General features: G+C 40.0%; 2 protein-coding genes across 2 annotated transcripts; one reads left to right on the forward strand and one right to left on the reverse strand.

Annotated features, from left to right (window-relative positions):
• The first annotated feature begins 564 nt into the window (after positions 1–564).
• Positions 565–13830, forward strand: tmem50a (transmembrane protein 50A). Its single transcript, XM_061895636.1, has 7 exons — positions 565–721; positions 1189–1292; positions 9370–9482; positions 11896–11963; positions 12231–12323; positions 12692–12752; positions 12842–13830. Exons 2-7 carry the CDS (start codon positions 1191–1193, stop codon positions 12885–12887), a joined length of 483 nt encoding a protein of 160 aa, XP_061751620.1. The 5' UTR covers positions 565–721; positions 1189–1190; the 3' UTR covers positions 12888–13830.
• rhd (Rh blood group, D antigen) lies at positions 8977–25739 on the reverse strand. The gene is given in 11 exon segments (XM_061895635.1): positions 8977–13581; positions 14038–14111; positions 14246–14325; positions 15563–15690; positions 15770–15907; positions 15982–16157; positions 20334–20475; positions 20566–20716; positions 21820–21900; positions 21902–21995; positions 25594–25739. Coding segments are annotated over 11 exon segments (1236 nt in total). The 5' UTR covers position 25739; the 3' UTR covers positions 8977–13554.
• Positions 25740–26146: the final 407 nt, after the last annotated feature.

Here is a 26146-nt window from a genome sequence, read left to right on the forward strand (position 1 = left end):
CCAGTAGAGTGCTACTTTACAGAATAAATAGGATTAGATAAACTCTGCTTCTTCCTACTCCTTTTCGAACATGTTGAAAAGAGAAACTGGAAATTGTGATGTATCATGTTGTATGCTTGCATGTTCGAAAATCTAACTCAAAATAAAGATTTTTTTTTTAAAACACAAAGGTCCAGCAGCAGGCATTAAGGCCTCACGTGACGCAGATGACATCACCGACACACAACTAATGTTTTGTAATTGCACCAAAGAGAACAATATGGTAACATAAAATACTGTATAATATATATAGGGCTCAGTGGCAGTCATGCAGCCATAATGTTTTATACTTCATACTGTAAAAACGTATTGTGAAACGTGTACCGGAAATAGCGCAGCAGTCATCACACTTGCTGGTAAAATGGGTGTGTAATATTGAATATTGCATATTACCAGGACTTTATATGGTCTAAGAAAAACAATAGGATTTATAGTATTTAATTTTCTTTCAACCGCTCACCTCCAAACCCATGTTTAACGAGGTCGATAAATATAATAAATACAGTTGGCTCTTTTCCTTGCAGTCGGAACAATGCCCATTTTGTCCCACAATCTTTGAAGGCACCACTATGAATAGTTGCTTTCAACAAACGGTGGGGGCGTACTGCGCATGCGCTTGACCGAGCTCGGAAGCAAAGTCGGGCTGATCCAAGGGTCCACATAAAAATATCGCAAATAAAAGGTATTTTTCTCTTTTAAAACGACTTTGCAGTGTTTAAATATCACGAATGTAAATAATTTGACTTAAGAACGCCGCTGTCGTAAGACCTTTTTTTTATTATTTTTCAGCGACGTCTTCAGAAGAAGGCACCTTAGAGGAAATGTTTGCTAGTAGTGTAGTATCAAAGCTACGAACAAAAGAATCCTACGACACAGCTGTGCTCATATCCACTGACTAAGTAGTTCAATATCATTTCTTTTTTTACGCTTCGACAGATTCGCTGTCGATTGGTTGTCAAAGAGGATTTATTTTGGACTTTCAATGCCAAAATCAAGCTGTTTGTCGTATAGTTGAGCATCATTCCTTATGTAGCAGTTGCGTACTAAGATGACTTTGTTTCTCGTACTGTATGCTGCTACACATGAGATATTTATGTCATGTGTTCATTCTTGTTGTCCAGTTTTAACATACCGTACTTCCTTCCCCAGTCATGTCTGGATTTCTGGACGGGATCCGGTGCGGAGACTGCGAGTGCAATGTGGACTGGGGTGAAAGAAGAAACACCATCGCTTCTATAGCTGCTGGAGTTCTGGTAATAGTTGATTGACAATACAAAGCCGTTTTGAATGTAACCAAAACCTATTCGTTTGGGTGTCATGCACAGTAAGCTGGTTTATTGACCTCAGTATTTGTTAATAATCTGCTCCAAAAGGTTAATTATGTATAAACTAAAGTAAGGCTGAGCGATATGGCCTTTTATTATCTCGATATTTTTAGGCCATGTCGTAATACAAGATATATATCTCGATAATTTGCCTTAGCCTTAAAGGCCTACTGAAATGAGATTTTCTTATTTAAACGGGAATAGCAGGTCCATTCTATGTGTCATACTTGATCATTTCGCGATATTGCCATATGTTTGCTGAAAGGATTTAGTAGAGAACATCCACAATAAAGTTTGCAACTTTCGGTGCTAAGAGAAATGCCCTGCCTCTACCGGAAGTTGCAGACGATGACGTCACCCGTGTGATGGCTCCTCACATATTCACATTGTTTTTAATGGGAGCCTCCAACAAAAACAGTGATTCTGACCGGGAAAACGACAATTTCCCCATTAATTTGAGCGAGGATGAAAGATTTGTGTTTGAAGATATTGATAGCGACGAACTAGAAAGAAAAACAAAAGTAAAAAAAAGAAATCACGATTGCATTGGGACGGATACCGATGTTTTTAGACACATTTACTAGGTTAATTCTGGGAAATCTCTTATATTCCTATTGTGTTGCTAGTGTTTTAGTGAGTTTAATATTACCTGATAGTCGGAAGGGTGTCTCCACGGGTGTCTTGACGCGCAGTGTCTCAGGGGAGTCGACGGCACCTATGGACGGCACAAGCTCAGCTTTTCTCTGGTAAGAACTGACTTTTTAACCACAATTTTCTCACCGAAACCTGCTGGTTGACATGTGGTCGGGATCCTTGTTCTCTTGACCACGCTCTGATCCATAGGAAAGTTTCACCTCCAGGAATTTTAAACAAAGAATCACCGCATGTTTGTGTGGCTTAAGGCTAAAGCTTCCCAACTCCATCTTTCTACTGTGACTCCTCCAATATTAATTGAACAAATTGCAAAAGATTCAGCAACACAGATGTCCAAAAAACTGTATAATTATGCCGGTAAAGCAGACGATATTTAGCTGTGTGTGTGCGCTGCGCTCATACTTCCTAAAAACCTGTGACGTCTCATCATTACACAACGTTTTGAAAACTAAACTCCCGGGAAATTTGAAATTGTAACTTAGTAAACTAAAAAGGCCGTATTGTAATGCGTTGCAATGTTAATATTTCATCATTGATGTATAAACTATCAGACTGCGTGGTGGGTAGTAGTGGGTTTCAGTAGGCCTTTAAATTAACACTTGATGCATATAGTCACACCAGTATGATGATTCTATGTGTCTATGTTGTAAGCATTTCACCAATCTCGCGCACTTTGCAAATTATACGTTATTTCCATTGTGCGCAAGCAATTTGCATATCGCAAGACAAGATTTAAGACGAGATTTTGTGGATGGTTTAGTCAGTAACCCTACATTATTATATTTTATAAATAGTAAACCAAGTTGTGGTAGTAGATTAGTCAGCAATTTAGTCATGGATGTACACTGTATAGTGGTTAGGGTTAGGGTTAGGGTTGGACTGATTTGAGGGCAAAACTCAGTTATATTGTCCCGACTACAAATGAATAGATTTATATAAGTATTTAATAAATTATTTTGACACCAAAAACATGTATTTGCTAAATCTGCACCATACATTATTCAAACATATAGCTGGAAGCAATTTGCAAAAAGATTGCGCATCATACAAATTTGCAAAATGCAGTTGCGTATTTTGCAAATTGCTCACATTGGTATTGTGCCTACAACATCTACATTAAAACATTTTTGTTCATTCCGCAATAATGTATGTTCATTTTAAACGCAACTAACTCAATTTACCAAAACTGTTGTTATCAAACAGTTATTAAGCAGTGGCACAAACGTTCATGTAATTTCCAAACAGAAAGTGCAAGATTGTCAGAGACATTTTAAAACAAGCTATTACTACTCAGTGGCCTAGTGGTTAGAGTGTCCGCCCTGAGATCGGTAGGTTGTGAGTTCAAACCCCGGCCGAGTTATACCAAAGACTATACAAATGGGAGCCATTATCTCCCTGCTTGGCACTCAGCATCAAAGGTTGGAATTGGGGGCTTAAATCACCAAAAATTATTCCCGGGCACTGCACCGCTACTGCCCACTGCTCCCCACTGCTCCCCACTGCTCCAATCACCTCCCTGGGGGTGAACAAGGGGTTGGGTCAAATGCAGAGGACACATTTCACCACACCTAGTGTGTGTGTGACAATTAGGTACTTTAACTTTAACTTTTGTGCATGATGTCACTAAGATGCCATATCAAAACAACAATAAATTAAAGTGCACTTTTTGTACAGAACGCCAGTCACTACAATAATTTAAAAAAAATTAAGTGCACTTTTGTGCATGATGTCACACAAGATATTTCAATAACTGCGAAATAAAAATGAGCTGCATAATAGGAAATCAAATAGTGTATGTCCTTTGCTATGTGGTAGTTTACTGCGGACGTTATCTCCTTCTGTTGTTGACTTTTTTTTTTCATACGTTGTTGATCTGGAAATGGTTGCTTCGGCATTTTGCGGGTGTGGCACCGAACAGTGATGTTGACATGCAGAGTTTTAAAGGCCTACTGAAATGAGATTTTCTTATTTAAACGGGAATAGCAGGTCCATTCTATGTGTCATACTTGATCAAAATATGGCAATATTGCCATATTTTTGCTGAAAGGATTTAGTAGAGAAAATCAACGATAAAGTTCGCCACTTTTGGTACTTCCTGAAAAAGCCTCGCCTTTACCGGAAGTCGCAGATGATGACGTCGCAAGTGTGGGGGCTCCTCACATATTCACATTGATTTTAATGGGAGCGTCCAACAAAAACAGTGATTCGGACCGATAAAACGACAATTTCCACATTAATTTGAGCGAGGATGAAAGATTCGTGTTTGAGGATATTAATAGCGATGGACTAGAAAAAAAAAAAAAAGAGTTAAAAAAAAACGCGCTATCATTGGGACGTATTCCGATGTTTTTAACACATTTAGTAAAATAATTCTGGGAAATCCCTTATCTTTCTATTGTGTTGCTAGAGTTTTGGTGAGTTTAATATTACCTGATAGTCGGAGGTGTACGTCCACGGTTGTCTTTGACGCCATGTCTCACGGGTGTCGACGACACAAGCTCAGCAGATATCCGGTAAGTGGTGACTTTTTAACCACAATTTTCTCACCGAAACCTGCTGGTTGACATTCGGTTGGGATCCATGTTGGCCTGACCGCGCTCTGATCCATAGTAAAGTTTAGGCTCCGGTAATTTTAAACAAGGAATCACCGTGTGTTTGTGTGGCTTAAGGCTAAAGCTTCCCAACTCCATCTTTCTACTGTGACTTCTCCAATATTAATTGAACAAATTGCAAAAGATTCAGCAACACAGATCTCCAAAATACTGTGTAATTATGCCGTTAAAGCAGATGACTTTTATCTGCGTGTGTGCGTAGCGCTCATACTTCCTAAAAACGCGTGACATCCTGCGTATACGTCATCATTACACAACGTTTCCAAGACGAAACTCCCGGGAAATTTAAAATTTTAATTTAGTAATCTAAAAAAGCCATATTGGCATTTGTTGCAATGTTAATATTTCATCATTGATATATAAACTATCAGACTGCGTGGTGCGTAGTAGTGGGTTTCAGTAGGCCTTTAAGCATTCTTCATTCTCTAGCGGAGGACTTTTCGAATGATGCAACAAATGACAAATTAGCAGAGCTGCTACTTTTTGTAGCAACGCTTTTGCCACATACTCGACATATTACTGTTGACTGTTCAACATATTCCTGCTTGAAGCCAAACCACTGCCAGACGATGGACCCCTTGCTGTTTTCCTTAGAATTAATCCTTCCTTTATTTATTACCAGATTTGCACCTTCTCTCCCTCGTATTACCCCTCACACCTCTCCGCTAGCATCACAGCTAACGTTGCCCATGCTGCTATCTTTCTACTCCGCGAGAGCGTATGACGTATGTAAGAAGGTGCGCTTGTTTTATGTCTCTATGAGAAAGAGGGACAAGAAAGATTGAAAAGTGCCTGTAGTGTAAAACTAGCTAAAAGCAACTGTGTGAGAACATAAACTCGAATATCACGATACAGTCATTTGCTATATCACACAGAGACAACCCCGCTATATATCGAATATATTCGAAATATCGCCCAGCCCTAAACTAAAGTAATTTTCCTATCCATCCATCATCTATACTAGGACTAATCAACTGGCAGCTTGGGGGCCAAATCCGGCACGGGAATGACACCATACCAGCCCCCGAGTTAGCTCCAAAACGAGGGAGACAAACATTTTTTATATCAAATTCCTAAAAACAAAAGAGTGCTGCCGTTGTGTAGAGCAGTGTTTCTCAACCTTTTTTGAGCCGAAAAAATCCAGGGGGAGACTATCCCATCCTCGTCGCCATTGGTGTGTGTAGGGTTGTACGGTATACCGGTATTAGTATAGTACCGCAATACTAATGAATCATTTTCGGTACAATCCCGTCTCTGAAATGTCACGGTCCCGCACCCCCCTGTGCCCGCGTCGAAGTCATGTCGTGACATTGCTGGTTTCCGAGAAGACAAGCATGTTCGGCGGCACACAATCACGTAGTACTTACAAGCAGACACAGTGTGTAGACAGAAAAGGGAGAAAGGACGCATTTTGGCTTAAAAACTAAAGGTAAAGGTGAAATTATAACGCTGAAAAGCCCTCAGGAATAGGTCCTTTAAGACATGGCTAGCTAGCTAGCAACTAACGTCCATCCGCCTTCGGCAGTGTTTTAGCTACTTCTAAATCACTAATCCTGGTCTCCATTGCGATGAATAAAATAAATTTCTTACAAGTATCATCCCTGCTGGACGAGGAATAGCTAAACATGCTTCACTACACACCGTAGCTCACCGGCATCAAAATGTAAACAAACGCTATTAGTGGATCTACTTAACACCCACTGTAATGATACCAAGTACAGGACAGTATCTTGGGGCGGCATGGCGTAGTGGGTAGAGCGGCCGTGCCAGAAACCTGAGGGTTGCAAGTTCGCTCCCCGCCTATTGACATCCAAATCGCTGCCGTTGTGTCCTTGGGCAGGACACTTTACCCTTGCCCCCGGTGCCACTCACACTGGTGAATGAATGATGAATGAATGATAGGTGGTGGTCGGAGGGGCGTAGGCGCAAACTGGCAGCCACGCTTCTGTCAGTCTACCCCAAGGCAGCTGTGGCTACAGATGTAGCTTACCACCACCAGGTGTGAATGAATGATGGGTTCCCACTTCTCTGTGAGCGCTTTGAGTGTCTAATAATAGAAAAGCGCAATATAAATCTAATCCATTATTATTATCTAGTCGATACTACTATGATTACGTGAATAGGTTTTGGTATGAAAACATCTTCTTTCCATCCATACATCCATTTGCTACCGCTTGTCCCTTTAGTTTTTTTTAAATGTATATTATGTGTATAAACTCAGGATATGCAGTATGTCCCTGGACACATGAGGACTTTGGCTATGACCAATGTATGATCCTGTAACTATTTGGTATCGGATTGATACCCAAATTTGTGGTATCATCCAAAACTCATGTAAAGTATCAAACAACAGAATAATAAAGTATTATTACATTTTAACAGAAGAAGTGTAGACAGAACATGTGGAAAGAGAAAGTAAGCAGATATTAACAGTAAATGAACAAGTACGGTAGATTAGCGATGTTCTCCCCGTGACTGCGTGGGTTCCCTCAGGGTACTCCGGCTTCCTCCCACCTCCAAAAACATGCACCTGGGGATAGGTTGATTGGTAACACTAAATTGTCCCTAGTGTGTGAATGTTGTCTATCTATCTGTGTTGGCCCTGTGATGAGTTGATGACTTGTCCAGGGTGTACGCCGCTTTCCACCCGAATGCAGCTTAGATAGGCTCCAGCACCCCATTCTTCCCAATCAGACCTCTCCAGGTTTCACTGTCGTTGCCAACATGAGCGTTGAAGTCCCCCAATAGAACAAGGGAATCACCCAGGGGAGCACTCTCGAGTACTCCCTCGAGTGAATCGAAAAAGGGTGGGTACTCTGAGCTGCTGTTTGGCGTGTAAGCAGAAACAACAGTCAGGACCCGTCCCCCCACCCGAAGGCGGAGGGAGGCTACCCTCTCGTCCACCAGGTTGAACTCCAACGTGCAGGGTTTGAGCCGGGGGGAAACAAGAATTGCCACCCCAGCCCGTCGCCTCTCATTGCCGGCAATGCCAGAGTGGAAGAGAGTCCAGCCCCTCTCAAGAGAACTGGTTCCAGAGTCCTTGCTGTGCGTCGAAGAGAGTCTGACTATATCAAGCCGGGACTTCTCCACTTCACGCACTAGTTCCGGCTCCTTCCCCCCCAGTGAGGTGACGTTCCACGTCCCAAGAGCGAGCTTATTTAGCCGAGGATCGTAACGCCAAGTGCCCTGCCTTCGGCTGCCGCCCAGCTCATATCGCACCCAACTTCTATGGCCCCTCCTATGGGTGTTGAACCCATTGGGGGGGGGACCCATGTGGCCTCTTCGGGCTGTGCCCGGCCGGGCCCCATGGGGACAGGCCCGGCCACCAGGCGCTTGCCATCGTGCCCCACCTCCGGGCCTGGCTCCAGAGAGGGGGCCCCGGTGACCCGCGTCTGAGCGAGGGAAATCTGGGTATTTTTTTCGTGTTCTTCATAGAGGTCTTCGAGCTGCTTTTTGTCTGATCTCTCACCTAGGACCAGTTTGCCTTGGGAGACCCTACCAGGTGGCATAAAGCCCCCGGACAACATAGCTCCTAGGATCATTGGGACACGCAAACTCCTCTACCACGTTAAGGTGGCAGCTCAAAGAGGAGATGTTTGTACCTTCCCATTTAAATTTGAATTGATCGCAATCTTTCCGCAGGTTTAAAAAAAAAAAAGGTGACCGCAATAGAGCGTCTTTGCTTGTCTTTCTTGCCGTTTCCGGATCTAAGTTGAATGTCAAAGTTGACTAACTTTTCAGTTTATGGCCACAACCTTCTACTATACAAGTTAGAGGGATGATTTATAATCTAAACAGTGGTTTCCATACTTTTTTCGCCAAGTACCCGCCCCCAGAAAACACTTGGTACCACTGTAATGACCAACATTAAAACACAGTAGCGTAGTAGGCCTAGGTATTAATAAAAACCAGGCAGAGATCTTATTCAACAAGTATATTCAATATTTTTGGCCACTCTAACATTACATACAGTTTGGACAGTAACAATGTGTTTGACTATAGTAAACTAAACCACTGTACTTCAATCAAGTGATTATCTGGCGTACTGCTAGTTAGAGCACCACACACCACAGTTTGAGAATCCCTGATCTAGAATTACATTTTACCAACTCAGGCATGCAGCAGATCAGTGAACCCTGAACCCTGCTAAGACGAGCTCCCTGCTTACAGTCGTATTTCAACTTACAAGGTTAATTCGTTCTTTGATCAAGCTCTTATCTCAAACCATTTTGTATCTTATATCAGGGTCACCCATTGAAATTAATTGAAATCAGCATAATTGGTGCTTGCCCCACCCAAAATAGCACACATTTAAAATGTAGCATGCCTTTTAAAAAAAAAAACACTTTTCAAGGTTCAAGTTTATTTGTCACATGCAGACTACACCACAGTGAAATGCTTTTAGTTAAGATATATTGTATGAAGGCAATATAATGTACTACAAACAACTACAGTAGTTTATGACAGAATGTAATTGTAATGTACAGCATTTACCTTGGACAGTGAACTTCTATAGTATCTCTTTCCAGCTGCTTCTCCGTCAAACACACCTTCAGCAGCTTTTCTATATTTCGGTGGATAATGTCTGCTGTTTATATAGATCTTATTCGTTGTAACTAGTACAGCAAAATGGTATTTGGATTTGTACGTACTTTACACATGTTGTGCCATCTGTTACAATACTGAAGCCAGCCAGTACCAGAATATAAGCTTTTTGATTTGATCTCGTCTCATTGCAGTTCTTCACTGGTTGGTGGATCATCATAGATGCAGCAGTGAAGTATCCGCTACAGGGAGAGTTTCCCCACGCTTATCACACATGTGGAGTCATCGCTACAGTGGCTTTTCTCATGTAAGACTGTTTTAACAAACAGGGGATGGATCATTTGGGTTTTTTCCACCACAATCAATGCACACATACTGTGCATGTATGTGGTGCAACATTTGATTTTGCCATTTTTGAATTTGGGGCAAGAGGTGCAGTCTCTTGCTCGAGGGCATCCCATCTTGTGCTCAGATAGCCTCTCACAATACAATCCAAATTTCCATATGCAAACAACATCCTAAAGATAAAATCCCAAGACATGTAGGAAAATCAATACCATTTACTCAACATGTCTGAAGCTTCCTCTCTCTCCATGTGACAGCCAGAGTGTTCATACAGTGCCTCTCCTTGCTACTAGTACTATAATTTAACCTCATTCTAACAAGGAATGTGCCGATCGATCGGCCACCAGACTAAATTAAAAAGAAACATGGTGTGTCCGAAAAGGAGCAGAAAAAAGCGAAAGCTTATACTGTCCTACCTTATTACTTAGATAATCCGATTCTTAATCATCATTACTATAATATTTGATTGTTTTTGGTATGAAACTTGTATTTAGACCATTTCTTTGAAAAAAGTATGTGATAGCCATTGCTGATTAATTCATTTTAATGCTGATCACAATTGCTGATCCGCACTTCCAAGCGGCTAACAGCTAATTGTGTGTCTCTATACTCAGTGTGGAGCTGCTCCTCTAAGCAAACTGTAATTAGCTTCATGTCTTAGTCTCTTAAGTAACATGATCATGTATTAGGTAGCATGCTGAGAGCAAGCCAGGAACAGGCATGCTAATAGCTAAGCTAACTGCTAAGCTCACTTAAAACAACACCAAGAAATAAGTGCTTAGTAACCACTTTACAGCAGAAAGTAAGCAGTTATTAACAGGAAATTAACAACAGTCATGAGAGGATAATATGACAACTATTGGTGTGTCAGTACACGACACGTAAGAGGAAGGCAAATCCATGTAAATTGGTAGTGTAGATGCCACTAGAGTGATTTGGTCGAAATTTTTATTTTCTAGAAATATTTGTTGAGTTGTTTTTTTATTAATATTTACAAAAACTCAGTGAAGGATTCCTTGGACTCAAATTGACTGTGAGGATTTAAATGATTGATATATAATAGTTTTGTCTTTAGTTATTGTGTACAATTGACCTTGTTTAGTTGAAACAATTCAACCAATCAACCAACATCCTCGGCTTAGATCCCACATCAGGGTAAGGAAAAACTCAACCACCCCCCCGGGCGACCGGTGCAATGGACGTTGAGAGGATTTAGCATAATATTGTGAGAGTCCAGTCTATAGTGGATCTAAAATAATAGTGAGAGTCCAGTCCATAGTGGGGCCAGCAGGAGACCATCCCGAGCGGAGACAGGTCAGCAGCGCAGAGACGTCCCCAACTGATGCACAGGCGAGCGGTCCACCCCGGGTCCCGACTCTGGACAGCCAGCACTTCATCTGTGGCCACACAAGGGAGAGGGGGGCATACCAGAAAAGAAAAACAACGGCAGATCAACTGGTCTAAAAGGGGGGTCTATTTAAAGGCTAGAGTATACAAATTAGTTTTAAGATGGGACTTAAATGCTTCCACTGAGGTAGCATCTCTAACCGTTACCAGGAGGACATTCCACAGTACTGGAGTCCGAAGAGAAAACGCTAGATAGCCCGCAGACTATTTTTGGGCTCTGGAAATCACTAATAAACCGGAGTTCTTTGAACGCAGATTTCTTGCCGGGACATATGGTACAATACAATCAGCAAGATAGGATGGAGCTAGACCGTGTAGTATTTTATACGTAAGTAGTAAAACCTTAAAGTCACTTCTTAAGTGCTCAAGAAGCCACTGCAAGTGAGCCGGTATAGGCGTAATATGATCAAACTTTCTTGTTCTTGTCAAAAGCCTAGCAGCCGCATTTTGTACCAGATGTAATCTCTTGATGCTAGACATAGGGAGAACCGATAATATGTTACATTAATCGAGACTTAACGAACGCATGAATAATGATCTCAGCGTGGCTAGTGGACAAAATGGAACAAATTTTTGCGATATTACGGAGATGAAAGAACGCCGTTTTAGTAACACTCTTGATGTGTGACTCAAACGAAGAGAATAAGGAACTAGTTTAAGTATTGTGTTAATATTGTTGAACTATTATTAGCACTCACCGTAAATAAATGGAAAAAATTTAAGTTAATACATTTACTGTTAATAGTTAATGTGATCTGTCTGTATTGGTATCGGTCGATTCCATTCCTGGACGATAGGTATCATAATTGGCAGCATAAAACCCTTATCGAAACATCCCTAATTGTAACCCAGTCAATAATTACAAATGACTCTCCTCTTGCTGAGGAAAGCTGTGCAAGTCTGTAAGCTGTTGTCACTGTAATAATATTGTAATTGGATTGTGGATTGTGTCTACTTTGTCTGTTTAGGATAAACGCTGTGTCAAATGGCCAAGTGAGAGGTGACAGCTACAGTGAAGGCTGCATGGGACAGACAGGTATGCATTAGAGACATGATGAGTTATAATGTATTTGCTCACAGGGCACTGCGTAAGGTAATTCAATTTTATTTTAGTACTGTTACATGATACGTGTTTCTTGTGCAGTACAGTATTGAACTGCAAACGCAATAATATAAGTATTTTAGTTGTGGGTGTCATCATAATGTTTAAGTGTATAATTTATTTACCATGACAATCCCCATGCAACCTACTACATGCAGCAGTCAACCAGAAGCCCACCCTTTTTTTTATCTGTTTCTGCAGGTGCTCGTGTGTGGCTCTTCATTGGCTTCATGATGGCTTTTGGCTCACTCATTGCTTCAATGTGGATCCTGTTTGGTGGTTTTGTAGTCCCTGGTTAGTCCCGTTTGTCTGCTTGCCACTAAACATACTTAACAAGTGTTCTGTTTTGCTGTATGACAGTTATGAGTAAATTTGACACAACTACATTTTAATCTATTTGCTTGTATGATGCAGCTACTAAATGTATGTACAAGTATACAGTCTGGTCAGAAGTATTTGAGCTGTGACAAAATACTTTACCCTAGCTCATTACCTTTACACCACAAGTGATTTGAAATCAAAGAATCAATATTAATTATTGTAGTTTAGACTTTTTTAATTTAAGATGTTTCCTGGAAAAATGGTAATGCCATTTTATCCGTAATACCTCCCACTTTCAAATGTATTAGTTTTCCAAAAAATTTGTCTGTTGTCTTTTGCAGAGAAGCCTGTTGTGTACCCTGGAATAGCCATATTTTTCCAGAATGCATTCATTTTCTTCGGGTAAGTCAGTTTTCCTTTTGACCAATATTTTGTATTTTGCTGAATAACTAACATATCTTTCTTTCTATATTTCCTTTTTTTTTATTCAGGGGTTTGGTCTTCAAGTTTGGACGTACAGAGGATCTGTGGCAATAACCGCCTCCCACGTGTGTCTGTCCATTATTATACACTGCTTTCTATGTCGTATGAGACAATATGCGCAAGGCTTCAGTGATTATCACTTCTTACATAGCCTTTTTTTAGCGTTCAGAGTTGACAAATATAATTTATATTTTTGTTGCTGTTTTAAAATGTTGAATCATAAACAAGCACAAATCATAAGACTCCTTGACAGGTTGAATATTTTCAACTGTGACACATTTTAAAATGTGTACCTGCACTGTGCAGCCACCCGTGTTGTTAAAATGTGTACAAGTTTTGTGTAATTGTTTTGGGAATTCAATATTCTCAAACAGTCCAAAATTCCTGTGTATGCTTACTATTCCATCATTTCATTATAATCTGTCGGAATACATTTTGTTATGATATGTAATTGAGGGAAATACCATTCACAAACACATTAAAAACCTTGTCATGGAGGATGTTTGTATGGGTCAAACATCAAGTGAGCCAGGAAATTTGTCGTTTATTGTTAAAATAGACTTAGACAAATTAAATTCTTATTTAAGTTAATTTCTTACAATGGGGTCACTCTTCGGCGACCATGGCATCATTAAAGAAAAGTTTTGAGCAGAAAACATGTCTTGCATTCATCTTTTATAAACAAGGTGTGTACTGTACATCCACTGTCCAATTCTTCACATTAGTTGCATACTGCAAGATGGTCAAACTGAAAAACATAATTTTGTTTGTATTTCTTAGATTGTATTATACCTACCACTGCTGTCCAAAAAAGCATGTATCTTTAAGTTATATTGTCATTTATTTTATCATATCCTGTTCATCCTGCAATTGACACCAATATTGAACATTTTCACAATAGTCACATTTATTTTCTGAGACACTGAATGTTGTTTTCCTTATCTGTAAGTCCTAATCATTAAACTTGCAAGATCTATAAAGGCTTGAAATATTTCAATACATGCATAATGACTGTTTTTTATTTTTTTTTAGACAACAATTTGTTGTCCAATTAACCTAATATGCATAGCATTGGAATGTGCGAGGAAACACAAGTAGGTGTTTGGTCAGATAATAAAGACAATAAAAAATTTAGGGCACCTGTACATGCTTTTTGGTGGGCAGCAACGCAATAAACAATGTTTGTTTAAAGATGCTACTTTACCTTCCAGTAAGCCTGATCATCGAAGCATTTCTTGTCCTGAGGCGGTCTCCAGATGTCCCACTTAAGTATTAGCCCTTTGAACACAGCCAGAGGGATGAGACAAGCTTACAAATGACTCATAATAATAGATTTACATTGGAGTTTCTATACATTATTATGCAAAATGCTGGCGATAAGGTACTGTACAGTATATAACTGATTATTTTACCTGTTAGGATACCCATGATCAGGCTTGTACTTAGGGTGATAAAGAGGGCAGATATATGAAATACAGCAAACCGGATAGCTCTGCAAGTGAGAGGTCACTTATTTTAATGTACAATGCCAACCTGCAGCTTGCTCAAAGTTAAAAAAAAATATAACAAGAACACCACCAGAGTGCTTATGCTACTATTAGGTAATAATGTAAAATATTTCTTATAAAAAAATATGTCTGTTTTTACAATTGCTAATTATATTGAATAATAATTAATAAATGCCACTCACTGCTGTCCTTTACACATATTCTCAAAATCAGTCCCAGAGAAGCAACTATTTGTGTTCATGTTGTTACACTAGCTTATAGTACATTCAATGATAGCTAAACTAAGCTAATGCGTGTATGTTAAGACATAGTTTACGTCATTACAAGTTACCCTTGGGATTCAGGCATCCCCTGCATCTGGGCATGAGTATGAATCAAAGAAAAGCCAAAATGTGTAATTGCGCATTGAAGGAACTGTACACATAAGAACAATCGTTGAACTAAGTTACACATTCTTTTATTCCACTGTCTATGAATATACACTACAAACTGTTAAACAATCTAATGTATCATTTATTAGGTTAGGGTTTCATGTAAAGATGCCAAAAATCAATGCCGGAAGGCATCCAACGCTTTCCTTTACATCAGAAAAAAAACCCCTAATAATTCATACTTTTGTCACCAATGTATTTTAAACACAAAAAGCCAACCATAATTAAGCATATCCAATACAATATCTTCATCTGCAAATAAAATAGTAATACTGAAAGAATAATTAAGAAGAAACAGAGCAGAAAAAAGCAAAAGCTTATACTGTCCTATCCCATCACATAGATTATATATAATATATATATATATATATATATATATATATATATATATATATATATGTGTGTGTGTGTGTGTACTGTATGTGTGTATATATATATCACCTGATACTTGACAGTATTATGTAAATTAACAGGATACATACATTTGATTTAATTAACAAATAAATAATTTGACCGTTTATGGTGTCAATCTTGCATATAAAATGTAAAAATAGAGCATTAGTTAATGTAACGATTAATTCCTTAAGATTCCTTCAATGTACAACTACATTTGCTCATTCCCTAAATTCATACTCATGCGCAAATGCAGCGGTTGCATGAACTTTATTGTGGAGCACGTCTCACCAGAACACCAGAAGAGGTCTATTTAAAATACTTTTTAAACAGCTAAAAGTGTAAGGGTTGCCTACAGTCCCTTTAAGAATGTGTCAAAATGTGCATGTTTCCATACGTTGTGTGGTTGTCACAATATTTGATCTGCAGCAAGAGGTGAGCCAGCCATCCTAGAAGTCCAGGGAGTCCGTGTGTGCTCAGAATACTACACGTATCGTGACAGTCAAAGGCAAACAGCATGTGGTTCTGTAAAGTGAGTAATTGTGCTTAGTAATTGATACTATTAGATGACAAATCTTTAACATGTATTTGCTGTGATGAACACCTTGAAATACCTGAACCCAATAGTTGACACAACAGCCGCAGTCAGGCCAATTGTCATAGCCTCCCATGGGTGATGTATCACTGGCATGGCAACCCCCACGGCAACACCACCAGCGAGTAAGCATGACACGAAATGGGTCTAACAAGAGAATGAAAATGTAAGTTAAATCCCACTCTTAACTTGATTAATTTTAATTGATAGCCACAACATACTGGGTTAACTTTTCCTTTGTGACTGGAGAGCACAGATAGAGCAAAGGATGCTACAGCACTGACAGCCAAGGCCAAGTATGTGCTGCACACTGCTCTCAGCCTCCTTTCTGGAGAATAGTGCTCAATGAGGAGGATGGAGTTGAAACTGGGCCAAAACATCCAAAGAAACACAGTCCCTATAGAGAAAGAGGAGAAGAAGCTGTTTGCTCCCTGCTTCTTGTCATCCAAAATCACTGCCGTTGTGTCTTTGGGCAGGACACCTCACCCTTGCCCCCAGTGCCGCTCACACTGGTGAATGAATGATGGGTGGTGGTCAGAGTCACGCTATTGTCAGTATACCCCAGGGCAGCTGTGGCTGTGAAAGTAGCTTACCACCACCAGGTGTGAATGAATGATGGGTTCTCACTTCTCTGTTAAGCACTTTGACTGACTGGAAAAGCGCTATATAAATCTAATCCGTTATTATGAAAGCCAATTTTTAAGCATTCACACAAAAATTCGCCACAAGGAGAGATGATGGAAGAAATATACAATCTATTCGTGGCAGCATTTGAGATAGTTATGTACAAGTTTCACATTTGCATCTCATTGCCCATAATTAAAGACATTCCAAGTGTTTAAAGACAGGGGGACTTAATCCCCAGGAGATTCACTAAAAATATAATCACACTATTATAATAGTTTGTATTATCTGATGATGATAATCCTATGTGTATCTGATGATCTAACTTTACACTGAAGTAAATACAAATTGAGAGATTTATAATCATTTATGTGAATAATGATGTTTTATGATTATTTTGAATTTTGGATTTAATTTCTTGGCACTTTAAAGGCCTACTGAAATGAGATGTTCTTATTTAAACGGGAATAGCAGGTCCATTCTATGTGTCATACTTGAATATTTCGCGATATTGCCATATTTTTGCTGAAAGGATTTAGTAGAGAACATCGACGATAAAGTTCGCAACTTTTGGTCGCTAATAGAAAAGCCCTGCCTTTACCGGAAGTATGTGCGCGTGACGTCACGAGTTGCAGGGCTCCACACATTTTCACATTGTTTTCAATGGGAGCCACCAGCAGTAAGAGCAATTAGGACCGAGAAAGCGACAATTTCCCCATTAATTTGAGCGACGATGAAAGATTCGTGAATTATGATATTGATAGAGGACTAGAAAAAGAAAAAAAAACGGCGGCAGTGTAAGCGTTTCAGATGTAATTAGACACATTTACTAGGATAATTCTGGAAGATCCCTTATCTGCTTATTGTTTTTAATAGTGTTTTAGTGAGATTTTAAAGATTGTAAACACATACCTCGAGGTGGGATGGCTGCGGTGAACACAAAGTGTCTCAGAGAGAAGCCGAGGAGCTAAGCTCACAGCTGCCTTTTAAACAGCTGCTGCAGGACGACGAATAATCTAATGATTTCTCCGGTAAGATATACATCACAATTTCCCCATCCAAAAACATGCTGGTTGACGGAGAGAAAACATGTTCGCTTGACCGCTCCGTGTCAAAGCTTCACAACAAACAAAGAAACACCGGTGTCTCGGTGCTAAAGACAGCTGCAATCCACCGCTTTCCACCAACAGCATTGTTCTCCATAGTCTCCATTATTAAAAGAATAAATTGCAAAAGATTCAGCAACATGGATGTCCAAAATACTGTGTAATTACGCCATGATCAGAGACGACTTTTAGCCGCGTTTGGTGCAGCGCTAACATTTCCTTACATCATTCCGCGACGTTTTCAACAAGAAACTCACGGAAAATTTAAAATTGCAATTTAGTAAACTTAAAAGGCCGTATTGGCATGTGTTGCAATGTTAATATTTCATCATTGATATATAAACTATCAGACTGCGTGGTCGGTAGTAGTGGGTTTCAGTAGGCCTTTCAAAACAATGTAAACAAAACCAAATTAGTGGTTTATCTAGATTTGTTCTAGATATTAGAAAATTGACAAACCCTATTACATTTGGGTTTTAAAAAGATGCTTTTAACCAGATCCATGCAATAATTACTTTTTAGTGCATGTTACCGAGAGTTTTGACTAATTGTCTGTCCTGGCACTCATACTTTGGTTCTACTTCCTGTTGGATTCCTTGTCTTGCTGCACCTTCACTTTCTCTTCTGTTTCCTGCCAGCACACTTGTTTTCCATTAGTTAATCTTGTCCATTTGCTCCTTGGAGCTGCTGGATCAGTTTGCTTTTTGCTCTGTCTCTGTGCACTTCCATGTTGCACTAGATTTGGTTCACACTATCTGGGTTTTCCATTTAAATGGAAACACTGAACTTTGCCTCATCGAGCTGGATGCAATCTTACTTGGAGGGCAGGAGATAGGTGGTAGAGGTGAACGGCACCATGTCCCCTCTCAGTAAGCGGTGGAGTCCCTCAAGGCAGTATACTAAGACCTTTACTGTTCCTAATATACGTAAATGACATGCCTTTAGCATGCCACTGTGAATTGTTCCTGTTTGCGGATGACTCGGTCCTGCTGGTATCCGGCAAGGACAAGTCACAGGTGGAACAAATCCTCAGAGGTGAACTCCTTAATATTTGCACCTGGCTCGCTGACAACAAGCTATCCATACACTTAGGTAAAACGGAATCCATCCTATTTGGGTCCCATATCAACCTTAAGAAAGTCAGTGACTTCCCTGTTAATGTGGGTGACATTGTTATCTCCAGGAAAGATGAGATCACCTACCCAGGTTCCATTCTAAAGGCTAATCTTTCCTGTGATAAAATGGCAACCAAGGTAATCAAAAAGGTCAACCAAAGAACAAGATTCCTCTAGAGAATCTCCTCTCTGGTCAACAAAAGCACCTTGAAGATTCTAGCAGGAACTCTCATTCAACCCTTTTTCGATTACGCTTGCACCTCCTGGTACCCCAGCACCTCCAAAACCCTCAAATCTAAACTCCAAACATCCCAGAATAAGTTAGATTGGTTACTTTTAGACCTCCACCCCAGATCACACCTCACTCCAACCCACTTCTCCAAAGTGGGCTGGCTCAGGGTGGAGGACAGAGTAAAACAACTTGCACTGAGCCTAGTCTATAAAATCCGCTACACCTCCCTGATACCGAAGTACATGTCAAACTACTTCCTTAACGTAAATGACCGCAATAACCACAACACCAGGGGGAGCTCCACAAACCACGTTAAACCCAGATTCCAATCAAACAAAGGTCTTGACTCATTCTCTTTCTATGCCACATCAATGTGGAATGCACTCCCAACAGGTGTAAAAGTAAGTGCATCTCTATATTTCTTCAAAACCGCTCTAAAACAACACCTTCAGGCAACTTCAACCCTTTACTAATACCCTCCTCCATTCACATCCCCGGATTATAAATAACCTAATGTAAATAATCAAATGTACTTCTAAGGTATTTACTTGCTCTTATGCTATCTGAACTCACTATGTTCTCTGCTGGCTGTACATATCCTACTAAGTAAAACCTACACTGTTTCAAAGTGAATTTCTCTGTTGATGCAATTGTTGATGACTGAAGTATTGATATCAACGAAAGCTCCTCATTCCACCCACGGATTGTCCATCCATCCATTTTCTACCGCTTATTCCCTTTCGGGGTCGCGGGGGGCGCTGGCGCCTATCTCAGCTACAATCGGGCGGAAGGCGGGGTACACCCTGGACAAGTCGCCAGCTCATCGCAGGGCCAACACAGATAGACAGACAACAGTCACACTCACATTCACACACTAGGGCCAATTTAGTGTTGCCTATCAACCTATCCCCAGGTGCATGTCTTTGGAAGTGGGAGGAAGCCGGAGTACCCGGAGGGAACCCACGCATTCACGGGGAGAACATGCAAACTCCACACAGAAAGATCCCGAGCCTGGATTTGAACCCAGGACTGCAGGACCTTCGTATTGTGAGGCAGACGCACTAACCCCTCTGCCACCGTGAAGCCCGCCCCCCGGATTGTAAATAATGTAAATAATTCAATGTACAGAATATACTATGATGATTAACCTGTGTGATGACTGTATTATGCTGATAGTATATATTTGCACCATGAATTGATTAACGTGGACCCCGACTTAAACAAGTTGAAAAACTTATTCGGGTGTTACCATTTAGTGGTCAATTGTACGGAATATGTACTGAACTGTGCAATCTACTAATAAAAGTATCAGTTAATTATTCAATCAAAGCCTTCCTTGCTCTGCAACCTGGGGTCAAAACCGACGACGCCAACATAAGAGCATATAACAGGTGGGTTTAGGGTGAGATGTGGGGCCATTTTGGACTTGTGTTTTAGTGCTACGTCCTCTGAGGGTCCACTCATTATCTACCGACACACACAACCAAACCACACACCTAACATGGAGAACAATCCTGTTTTGCGGTTGAGTTTCTCTTTCTCATATTCCGTTTCGCTCCGGTGCAGGACCCACGTCAGTACAAGCCCAAAGAAAGCAGCAAAGATGTGAAGCAGCATGATGCTGTTCAAAGGTCGCACCTGTAATCACAAAACAACATAATCATGTTTTGCGAAGGTGCCGTTTCTTCGGGTCTGATTAGGGTATTGAAACCAAAGATTATGCATTACCTTCAGTAGGGTCTGGAGGAGCCATCCATTTAAGACAAAGCCGAACACCTCCAGCAGCGCCATTAGGACAAGGTGGACAGGGTTGGTTTTGCCTTGCACAGCTCCAATTGAGATGAGAACCAAGGATGTGCACATCTCAGCAATCACCAAGCTAGGTGAAAAGATGATTTACAATGAATTCCGGAAGATATCTTTGTTCAAATCAAATAGCACTGAGCGCCGGGACGGAGAGGCTTCGCGGTGTCTTGGCTGGGTGAGCAGGTGTCGGACACCTCAGTCACCTTGGACGTATCCTCGCTCATCCATGCGGACTGGACACTGGCCGAGAGTGGAGTCGGCTGTCTTGGTTGCTTTGTTGGGTCTGCTTCTGTCTCTGGCCATGCTCCCTTCACCCCAGCGGACGATGGCGTGGAACACCGCAGAGGCCACCACAGTGCATATGTTTCTTTTACTTTTTATTCATAGCTGTATGTAGAAGTGTCTGGTTGTATCTGCTGCTTTAATGTCTTTAATGTCCTCTGTGTTCTTTGATGTTTGATGTTTCCCTCTTACACACATGGAAGAGGGATGTGTACTATGGCTATGAGTTGTTGTTTGTTTTTTTCCCCCCCTTGGCCTCAGTCTGCACTCCCACTCCAGAGCCCAGGCTAAGACCGATTTTTTTAAATTGTATTTTAATCTTCTATTCTTTTCTCCCATCCCCCCCCCTTGTTTACCTGTATGTCATCTTTTCTGTAAGGGGCGCTGGAAGCCGGCAGACCCGTCAGCGATCCTGTTCTGTCTCCCTGTAATGTTTGTCTGATCTTGAATGGGATTGTGCTGAAAATTGTAATTTTCCTGAAGGAACTCTCCTGACGGAATAAATAAAGTACTATCTAATCTAATCTAATCTAAATATCATATACTGCAAATACTAGGAGTGTAAGGAGTACATGTGTTTGTATCAGTGCTTTAAACAGATTTCCCATTCAGTACATATTTCAAGTGAGGGACAGGAAGTCTACTTTCTAGCTCTTGTAGTGGAACTAAAAGTAATATTTTTATCGGAGATTTGTATATAATTGTCCTGTTAGCAGAGTGTAATCAAACACAAAAGCTAAGCTATTTTATGGTTATCATTTTGTTGCTTTAGTGTAATGAAAATGGACCGGACCGGACCATAAGGATGCCGTACAGTTACAAACCTAGTAAATGCAAGCGAGTACATTCAGAAAATAATATACTACACATTGTCATTTAAATGTGATACAGTACCTTTTCAGGTCAATCCAAATCTTGCCTCTGTAATACCAGGACTCAATACCATTAAGAATGAGTGCCCATTGGGTGGCCATGAAGATTGAACCCTGAGCCGCTGAAACCATACCGCACTAAGAAAGTGCTGAAGAAGCCAAAACCCAGAAAGACCATCACATTCAAATCTTGGAACACTGCAAAAGAACAAGGGCACTGTTTTAAAAAGACTGTCCACATCAAGTTCATGGTATTTAACCATTGTTCTTTAAGAAAAAAATCACCAAAGTGGATTGAAATAATTAACATTCAGTATTTTACTTATATTTTTCTACTATGTATTTTCTTTACTTTGTACCTTATTTTCTTTACAGTACGCTTGCTTACTTGTTTATTTCCTATGTTACTTTATTTTACCCATGTTACCTACTTTGTACCTTATTTTCCTTTCAGTATGCCTGCTTACTTGTTTACCTCCTATTTTACCTTCTTTTACCCGTGTTACCTACTTTGTACCTTCTTTCACGTATATTTTTTTACCAAGTTTTACTTTATTTTACCTATATTTACCTTATTTGCACCTTATTTTACCTATGTTTGAATACTTTTACTTTCCATCATCTGTTTGTTTTTTACCTTATTTTATACCTTATGTGTATCTTCTTTCACTGATGTCTTTACCTGCTTTTACCTTCTTTTATCTTTGTTTACCTTTTTTCAGGGCCTTCAATCGATCACAACTGTATGACCTGGATGAATGAGAACATCCATAGACTATGTTTACCTACCTTTGAACTTCTTTCACGTTATTTTACTAGTTTACATGATTTATATCTTATACATTGTTTTACTTCCCTTTTATCTTCATTTACCAAGGTTTTACTTCCCTTTCTACCTTATTTTACCAATTTTTACCATTTTTTAAACTTTCATTCACCTTCTTTTACGTGTTTACCTACTTTTTTCTTTCTTTTACCCACTTTTTCCCCTAAGTTATACCGATGTGTACCTAGTTTTTACAAAACACAAAACCAGTAAAGTTGGCACGTTGTAAATCGCAAATAAAACCAGAATACAATGATTTGCATATCCTTTTCAACCTATATTCAATTGAATAGACTGCAAAGACATGATACTTAATGTTTTTTAACTGAAAAACTTTATGTTTTGCAAATATTAGCTAATTTGGAATTTGATACTTGCAACATGTTTCAAAAAAGGTGGCACAAGTGGCAAAAAAGACTGAGAAAGTTGAGGAATGCTCATTAATCATTTATTTGAAACATCCCACAGGTGAATAGGCTAATTGGGAACATTTGGGAACCATGATTGGGTATAAAAGCAGCTTCCATGAAATGTTCAGTCACTCACAAACAAAGATGGGGCAAGGCTCACCACTTTGTGAACTAATGCGTGAGCAATTTGTCGAACAGGTTAAGAACAACATTTCTCAACGAGCTATTGCAATGAACTTAGGGATTTCACCACGGTCCGTAATATTATCAAAAGGTTCAAAGAATCTGGAGAAACCACTGCACGTAAGCAATGCTATTATGGACCTTTGTTCCCTCAGGCGGTACTGCATCAAAAAGCGACATCAGTGTGTAAAGGATATCACCACATGAGCTCAGAAGTACTTCAGAAAACCACTTTCAGTAACTACAGTTCCTCTCCACATCTGTAAGTGCAAGTTAAAACTCTACTATCCAAGCGAAAGCCATTTATCAACAACACTCAAAAACGCCGCCGGCTTGGACTGATGGACTGATGCAAAGTGGAAAAGTGTTCCGCAGTCTGACAAGTCCACATTTCAAATTGTTTTTGGAAACTGTGGACGTTGTGTCCTCTGGACCAAAGAGAAAAAGAATCGTCCGGACTGTGATGGTTTGGGGGTGCATTACTGCCCAAGACATGGGTAACTTACACATCTGTGAAGGCACCATTAATGCTGAAAGGTACATTCAGGTTTGGAGCAACATATGTTGCCATCCAAGCAACATCTCAAAATGCTGTGAGCTGGATTGTATCATATCTGCATGATCGAACCTCAGGGGTCAATATTAGGCCCCCTTTTATTTAGCCTTTATATTAATGATTTGCTCACTGTTTGTCCTGAAGCTGAAAGCCTAATGTATGCAGATGACACACCAAATAGATTATTGCTGCTAAACTCACTAAAACAATGTTCTATGTTAAAACTTGGTTGCAGGAGTGCTGTCTGCAGCTAAACCTTTTTAAAACTGTAGGCATGTATGTAACTAAAACAAGAACAAGTGTCATCTGACCCCGACATACATATTTATGGAAAAAGAATAAAAATTGTCAGCCAATATAAATATATTGGGTAATAATAGATTCAGAGTTTTCCTTTAAAGCCCATATTGGCAAATTGTGTAAAATAATCAAGCTTAATCTTGCAAATTTTCGTGATATTCGAAATTAAATGTCAACTGAAGTTGCAAAATTTGTGATGAGGTGGCGACTTGTCCGGGGTGTACCCCGCCTACCGCCCGAATGCAGCTGCGAAAGGCTCCAGCACCACCCGAGACCCCAAATGGGATAAGCGGTAAAAATATGGGTGGATGGATGGATTTTCAGCCACTTCAACTATTGCCTTACTAACTGGTCTCAGGCTGGTCAGAGTTTAAAAAAACACACATGTAACACTGTGGTAAAAATGCCCCTTTTGCCAACTTTTTAGCATTGTGTTGCTGCCATTATAATTCTAAGTTAATGATTATTTGCAAAAAAAATTCAGTTTCTCAGTTTGAACATTAAATATCTTGTTTTTGCAGTGTATTCAATACAATATAAGTTGAAAAGGTTTTGCAAATCATTGTATTCTGTTTACGCTTTACACAACGTGCCAACCCCTGTGATGAGGTGGAAACTTGTCCAGGGTGTAGCTGAGATAGGCACCAGCGCCCCCCGTGACACCAAAGGGAATAAGCGGTAGAAAATAGATGGATGGACAACGTGCCAACTTCACTGGTTTTGGATTTTGTACAAGCTTACCTAATTTTTACCTCCTTTTCTTTTATCTTCTTTCAACCGGTTTGAATATTTTTACCTTCTATGATTACCTACTTTTTTTTAAATGGGGGCCATGTGGCGCAGTTGGGAGAATGGCCGTGCCAACTACCTGAGAGTTCCTGGTTCAAATTCCTGGTTCAATCCCCACCTTCTACCAACCTCGTCACGTCCGTTGTGTCCATGAGCAAGACACTTCACCCTTGCTCCTGAGGGATCATGGTTAGGGCCTTGCATGGCAGCTCCCACATCAGTGTGTGATTGGGTTAATGTGGAAATAGTGTCAAAGTGCTCTGAGTACCTTGAAAGTAAAAAAGCGCAATACAAGTATAACCCATTTAAATTTATTTTACCTGTTTACCTACTTTTTTAACGTTTCGTTTACCTTATTTTTGAAAATTCTGTTCTATTACTATGTCAGTTTTATTTCTCACACTAACTGCGATGTTTATTTTCTCTTCTGTGTGTAGCCTTTTTGCACATAATTATGCAATATAAGCATATCAGGTCTGGAGTTCTGAAAGTGTATTTGGAAGTGAAAAACAAATTAGACACCTACACATTTTGCCATATTGTTGAAATGTAATGTCAATAATGTCAATGAATCTAGTGAATCAGATATTAACAGTCCCAGAATTCTGGACAGACACATAATGTAGCTACGTATGGAACTCAGTGGAATTTTAAGAATTTCACAACACTCTTCACAGACTTACATTTATTATGCAATATTTGTGTTACTCACACTTACGTACAATGACTTACCTGAGTAAAGGTTCCTGAATGTAATTCCATTCACATTGTTTTCAATTTCTACGTAAAAATAGTAAATGACAATAAAGCCTATCTGCAAGGAAAGCAGCAAAGGAGCCAAACGAGAGCGCAGACTTGGGGCGTATTGCGGAGCCATCGTAGATTATTTTGTACCAACAGACACATGTTTCACTCTGGTGATATGGAATGGGGCCCAACCCACTGTGCAACGTTTTGTTATCTGCTGCATGAGGAGAAAAAGAAAGGTCTACCTCGACCACTTAAGAAGCTCTTTTCAGTGCAAATTAACAGGCTTATTTTAACATTAATTGCACTTATGCTAAATAAAATGGTGGCATATCATTATATCCTTCTCCAAGATCTCCAGAACATGCATGTTGGGTTAACGAGAGGCTCTAAATTATATATGGGCCCCGAGACAGTTCGTACTGAGTGGAGGTGTGCCGCATTTGACTTCGGTTTTTGTCTCTATAAATCTAACTTCACGGTGGAAGAGGGGTTAGTGCGTCTGCCTCACAATACGAAGGTCCTGCAATCCTGGGTT

The sequence above is a fragment of the Nerophis ophidion genome, linkage group LG03, assembly GCF_033978795.1.
Source record: "Nerophis ophidion isolate RoL-2023_Sa linkage group LG03, RoL_Noph_v1.0, whole genome shotgun sequence".
NCBI lineage: Eukaryota > Metazoa > Chordata > Actinopteri > Syngnathiformes > Syngnathidae > Nerophis > Nerophis ophidion.